The sequence below is a fragment of the Diceros bicornis genome, chromosome 26 (assembly GCF_020826845.1).
Source record: "Diceros bicornis minor isolate mBicDic1 chromosome 26, mDicBic1.mat.cur, whole genome shotgun sequence".
Lineage (NCBI taxonomy): Eukaryota > Metazoa > Chordata > Mammalia > Perissodactyla > Rhinocerotidae > Diceros > Diceros bicornis.
In genome coordinates, this window is record NC_080765.1 from 28,012,211 (window position 1) to 28,018,642 (window position 6,432).

The window sequence follows — 6,432 nt, forward strand, 5'->3', positions numbered from 1 at the left end:
GCCCCTCCCTGGAGGACTCCACCCTCTTAGCCCAGCAGGTGGGCAAGTTCACAGCCGTCTCCGAGCTCACAAGTCCTACTGGGTCTGGAGATAAACGTCAGCAGAGGGCTGTTGCTTTCAACATTCCCAGCTCTATAATAAAGCATCTGTCATATCACCCTGTTTCTTGTCCCTGGACCTGCTCCGATGAGTGGACTCCATTTCAATGGCCAACCTCTCCCAAACCCAATCTGACCAGCGGCCAACTTGAGGGTCAGGATGTCCAAGCCTCCTGATGACTGCCTCCAAATGCTCCCTAGAGGAAGCAGGCTCCACCCAGGACCACTTCCTCACAGCTCCCCTCAGCCAGGGGTTCCCAAAGTGCAGGAAACACACCACTCATGACCACAAGATGATTGTCAGTGGTACCCCACAACTTCAAATAACACTGACTCACACAGTGAAAATTTGCTCTCTTCTCGATTCTTTTTCCATCCTCCAGGTCACCACAGAGAAGCTCTGTTTGGGTCAAGTTTGTCTTTTACAATTCTTCAACACTTGCTAATCTCCCTCTTGACATTTTTTTGGGCTTCTTTGTACGTGTGTTTTTGTGTAGTTATTTTATTTACAGCAATTGGTGCTCGTTTCTAATTTATAGGTTTGATATTCAGTTTGCTATATAAGCTCAAATACATAAATTTTAAATGAGTCCATTTAGAGACAAATAATAAGTTAATAATGGCATAGATTGCAGAGACTGGATGGCAACAATAATGAGGGCAGGGAACAAATCACTGAAATTTGGCAACTGCTGCTTGCAGCACAGGGGTTCCCTACGGGTGCCATCAGCCCCCCGGAACATATCCACAGGCAACTGTCAGAGCTGATATCAAGAGGGTGGGGTTTGAACAGCTTCTTCCACAGCAGCCAGACGCTCCTCCCTGCTGCACGACAAACGGCTCCAACCTCCTAAACTTGGGCAGGATCAGGGGGCTTTCAAGCTGCGCAAAGGTGGGGGCAGTTTGCTCCCCCATCCACCAGGACAGGGAGTGGTCTTGGGGATCCCCTGGGCCCTCCAGGAGCACCATCTTTGGCACAGAGCAGGTGTGGGCAGGAACGGATGGGAGCTCTTCCTGAGAGCCTACGGGCCAGGGCTATGCCCGGTGCTTTGTGGATGTTGGAGAACCCTATAGACAGCTGTCACCAGGAGCCTGGCCAGAAGCTTTAGGTCAATGTTTCTAAAAGTTTGGTCCTTGGACCTCCAACATCAGAATCACATGTTAAAAACAGAGATTTCCCTGGAGACTTATGAGCTCTCACATGGGACCAAAGGGTCTGAACTTTTTTTTTTTTTTTGCAGGGAAAGATTCGCTGTGAGCTAACATCTGCTGCCAATCTTCCTCTTTTTTTTTTTCCCCTCCAGTACATAGTTGTATATCCTAGTCGTAAGTCCTTCTGGTTCTACGTGAGCCACCGCCACGGCATGGCAACTGACAGACGGGTGGTGTGGTTCCATGACTGGAAAGTGAACCCGGGCTACTGAAGCAGTGAGAGCACCAAACTTTAACCACTAGGCCGTCAGGACCAGCTCGGTCTGAACTTTTTAATCAGGGGATATTTGCTATCAGGAAAATTTGAGAAACACCACAATGGAAAAAAGACCAGATAAAAGAAAGATCTCTCTCTCTCTCTCTCCCCCCCTCTATTTCTATTTACAAATCTTACCCTACGCTGCTTGCAAAAAAATAGCCAATAGCCACTCATTGAGTTTCATCCAGACCCCCATCTTTAATTGGGGACAAAGACAAAACAACCATCCCTCAATTGGAAAGCCTTTGTCCGTGTGCTAATCCTGACAAAAATCCCCAAATTCCCTAAGGAATCAAATACCCCTCGCCCCCTTCCCTCAACTATGATGCTCCTCTGTCAGAATCACACTGCAATCAAATCCCAAAAGTTGAAATGGGGTTAATATGCCACCCCGGCCAATGCTGTTTCTAGAGCCTCAAAGGTGCATAGCCTTTATAGGACCTTGAACTCCCTGACCTCCGAAAATACCAGGAGTTGGAGAATCTCAGCTTTCTTTTGTGTTGGTGTCATTCTCAGGAAAGCTGAGATGGAGAATAACTGAGTCCTGATGGTATCATTTGAGCCCTTGGATCCAGCTGCACCTGAGACACTTCCAGACTTTTCCAGTATTCTGAAGATACTTCCAGACTTTTTAATTACATGAGCCCATAAAATCCCTTTTTAACTGAAGTCCCTTTGATTTGGATTTTCAGTCACTTGTAACCAAAAGATTTCTGGCTGATTCACAGATCTGAGATCAGATGAGTTAGACTTTAGTACATACCCTTCTAGCTTTCTCTCCTTGGGCCTAAACAGAGTTCAGTGTAAAAGTAAGAACACAGTTTATTGGGGCAGTGCCTCCACGGGGCTATGGATGAATCCCAAGCAGAACTGGTCTGGGTAAGCTAGCCAAAGGCACAAAGGGGGTCACTTCAGGATCCGGATGCTCATTTTCCGCTCGACGTCCATCTTCTCTAAGGACTGGGGGGAGATGGGAGGTCAAGAGGCTTGAATTCCAACCCTCTATGCTTCCAACCTCCTCTCCCATCCCCAAGGCCCCACAGTTCCCTGAGAACCCCTCTCTTTCTGCCCTCCTCCAACTTCATTTCCCATGTCAGTTTGTCCTAGGGACTCCTGCTCTCAACTCCCCAGGCCCCAGGGACATTCTGACCTTGGCAAACTCCAGGAAGGACACAGCCCCATCTCCATCTTCGTCAGCCTCCTGCACCGTGCGGTCGGCGATGCTCTCCAACTGCTCTTCTGTCACCTGTACCCCGACCATCAGCCGGAGCACCTGGGAGATGGGGGAGAGACAGCCATAAAGAGGAGGCACAGAGGCTACTAGCAACATCACCCAAACCTTGCCAACCTCACCGCAAATTTATTACCAATTTCACAATCCATCCCTCATCCAGTTTTCACCCCATCCCAATCACTTTCCACTATATCCCCCAGTAATTTCCCCTACTGCTTCTCAATCCAACCCCCATCTGTCCCTTACTATCCCACACACTCCTCAACAATATACCCAAACTCATTACCCAACCCCAAACCTTAGAACCCAACCTCCATCCATCTGCCACCCCATTCCTCACCTCATCCTCCAACTACCCCCAATTCCACCCTCCACTTCATCACATCTACTCCAGAGTTTCTCAATCTCAGCACTACTAACATTTGGGGCCAGAAAACTCCTTGCTGTGGAGGGAAGGGGGGCTATCTTGGGTATTGTAAGATGTCTGGCAGCACTCTTGACCTCTGCCCCGTAGACGCCAAGTAGTACCACCCCCTCCCTCAGTTGTGACAGCCAAAAATGTCTCTAGATATTGCTAATGTCATTCCAGGGGCAGAATCACCCCCAGTTGAGAACCAACCTCATAGCTAACTGTTCCCCACCCCATTCCCAACTAACCCACACTTCAACCCCACCCATTCCCATTTCCCACCCAATACCCCAATTATCTGCATCCCCTACCCACCAATCATCCACCCCATGCCCCACAACCACTCCATTCAACCACCCCACCCTACACACATCACATCTCTTGCCCTCGTGTTCTTCTAACCTGTAGCATCTCGAGCCTGGAGATCTTTCCATCTCTATCCAGGTCATAGAGTTGAAATGCAACTGGGAAGAGAATGGAGGGGGAAAAGGAAGGTGGGTCTTCCCTGGTTTTCTTCCAGCAGAAGGTCACCCTGGAGGAGGGCTAGAGGTCATCAACAGGCTGGCAAAAGGAATGGGAGGTGCCTGGGGCCCCTCACTGGTTTGGTAAATCCAGGACCTCACTTGGAGAGGGTCCCTACAAACTCACAGTGAAGTTTGTTCATTCTGCTGTTGAGGGGTTCAGGTTCCTTGGGGTCCCGGAGTGCTGCATCCTCATCATCCACAGGTCGAAAATGAGCCATGACTCTGACAAAGCCTGGGAAATCCACTTGCAGACTCCTGGCGGGGGTGGAATGGAGCAGAGCCAGTGGTCACCTTGGCCCTCCCTTTGCCTCCGTCCCTAACCTCCTCCCTAATTCCCCTCACATAAGCTTTTCCCTCCACCCCCAGCGAGGCCTCACCCATCAGGGAAGAAGCTGTCTATAATGCGGTCTCCCAAGGGGTTCACGGCCAGCGCCCCAATCTGCTGCAGATCCATGCGGCTAGAAAGTCAAAGTTCAAATGCAGGTAGGGCAAAAACGAAGACGGAGAGTCAAAAAGGAGAATGGGGTCAGAGAGACAGAGGTGGGAGGTCACAGGGTCAGCTCACCTCAGGTAGCCCTTCTTGTTCCTGTCCAGGGCCCGAAACCGGTGGTAGAGGCGAAGCAGACTGGCCTGAGAGACTGCGGGACGGAAGGAAGGCGGAGAGGTGACCTGCCAAGGAGGCTTGGACGCGGCTGGACCGAGCGCCCGGGGCGCGCTCCACAAACCCTCCCCGGCGGCCTGGGAGGTGGGCGGGGTGGAGGGGGCTTCTGGGAGAGACCGGGGACCCGGGGGCAGAGCAGGCGGGGTCGGAGGAGGCGTGACGAGTACCGGGAAGCTCCCCTCCGGGAGACCAAGGGACCAAAGCCAACCTCTCCATCCACCATCCGGCTCTGCGGTCAGCCCGATCCGGGCTGGAGGGCACCTGGATTAACCCGGCCCAAGCCGGGGAACCGCGACCCGCCTCAAACCTGCACGCGCGGACCCTCGGTTAACGCGCCCCTAGCGCTGCGGTCCCAGCCCCTCGGACCTTCTAGGGTCGCTCATCCCTCGTCCCACCGCCTACTCCGGGACGCCCGGCTGGAGTCCCTGAGTTAAGCCCCTCGGCCCAGCCCCGGGCGCCCGCCCCGGCGCACTCACAGCCCGTCTCGCGCCGGATGCTGTCGCCGTCGGGAATGCGCGCGGCGTGGGAGCTGCGCGAGCCCATGGCGCCGCCGCGGCCGGAGGGAGCGCGAGGCGCCGCGACCAGGCGCGCTGCTCCCGCCCCGACGCGCGGCCGGCCCCTGGTCCCGGGGCGAAGGGCGCCGGCCTGCCGGGAAGCCAGGCTCGTGAACCCCGGCGTTCCTCGCCTCCCACCCGCCACCCGGGCGACTGGAGAACAATGCCCAGGGCGGCGCGCTCAGAGGGGCGGCGCGAACCACGGGGTGTTTCTGCGCGAGTCCCAGGTCGGCGCGGGCAGAGCCTGGGCGAGGCCGGCCCCGCCTGCCCCCGCCCTGCCTCGGGTCCGCGTTCTCACGCTCGGCCGGGACACCCGCCCCACCTGCTACGGCAGGGCCCGCCCTCCCGCCCAGGGGATCCCCCCGGCTCCCGCCGAGTAAGGCTGCGAGGTCCCCACCGTCTTCATCTGGGCACAGAATCCCAGTCCTTCTGGGAAAGGATGGTGGGTGGGGAGGGGACGTGTTCATCCCCATCCCGGATGGCGCCACCTTGGGGCCCCTCCCCAGGCAGGAGGCCGGGAAGGAGAGGCCTGGAAGGGCTCCCGAAGAGGGGTGAAGTGGGGAGGGTCGTGAGGCTAGAGAAAGGGCTGGGTAAGTGGAAAGAGCACTAGGTCTGGAGGACGTGAACTGGAATCCAGCCATACGGCTAACTCTGGACAAGTCTGTCTGTCTTGGTTTCATCTCTTTTGTTTGGTCCACACAGTGTTATTGTTGTTGTATAATTGAAACAATGCTTAAAAATCAGGAGATTTAACGCCAGATTCCTGGCGTCTCCTGAGAAATCAGAAGTTCTGACACCAATAGGCCCGCGTCCCTGCCTGGCACCACTCGGCTGCAGCTAGGGAAGAGCTGCCGTGTTTAAATGGGGCATCGTGGGCTGTGCACTTGCTGCAGTCCCTACCCAGCCCGGCTGCTCCCTTATGAACCCCGTGGGCCGCTGGTAGAAGCGCCAGGCTGGGAATGACTTAGACCTCTGACCAGTCAAGGACAATGGGAACCCACAGCCTGAGAGAGGGTTACAAACATCCCTGTGACCAAGCTTAACATAATAATAACTGCAACGAGAGCTCTCATTTTTTCAAGCACTTACCATGTGCCAGGCACTTTGCTAAATACTTCATGTGCAGTAGCCATGAGCTCCTCACAGTACCTGCTAGACTGCCTTCCTCTTGCATTTATGCAGTGAAGGCTGCCCAGGGGGCAGGTTGAGAACTATTGTAAAGCCTTTATCCTCGATGGGGGTCACATTGCCCCCAAGGGGGCAAAAAATTTTATTCTTTTTATGTATAAAGCCAAGATATACATACAGCACATAAATAGATACATACTACCTCTGTGGCATTAAAATTTCATGGGAGAGGCATGGTTAGGGGAAAAAAATGTCTAAAAACGCTCCTTAGGTGGCAGCGATAATGAAAAAAAGTTGAGAAACTCAGTTGTAAAGGAACAAGTATCACAGATGCCCGGTTTTGAATCTATCTT

General features: G+C 53.9%; 1 protein-coding gene across 1 annotated transcript; it reads right to left on the reverse strand.

Moving 5' to 3' along the window:
• Positions 1 to 2,373: 2,373 nt before the first annotated feature.
• CHP2 (calcineurin like EF-hand protein 2) lies at positions 2,374 to 5,131 on the reverse strand. The gene is made up of 7 exons (XM_058569843.1): positions 4,874 to 5,131; positions 4,302 to 4,374; positions 4,114 to 4,194; positions 3,861 to 3,991; positions 3,615 to 3,676; positions 2,720 to 2,842; positions 2,374 to 2,529 (listed from the first exon to the last, which is right to left on the reverse strand). The coding sequence occupies exons 1-7, from the start codon at positions 4,938 to 4,940 to the stop codon at positions 2,476 to 2,478; spliced, it is 591 nt and encodes a 196-aa protein (XP_058425826.1). The 5' UTR covers positions 4,941 to 5,131; the 3' UTR covers positions 2,374 to 2,475.
• Positions 5,132 to 6,432: the final 1,301 nt, after the last annotated feature.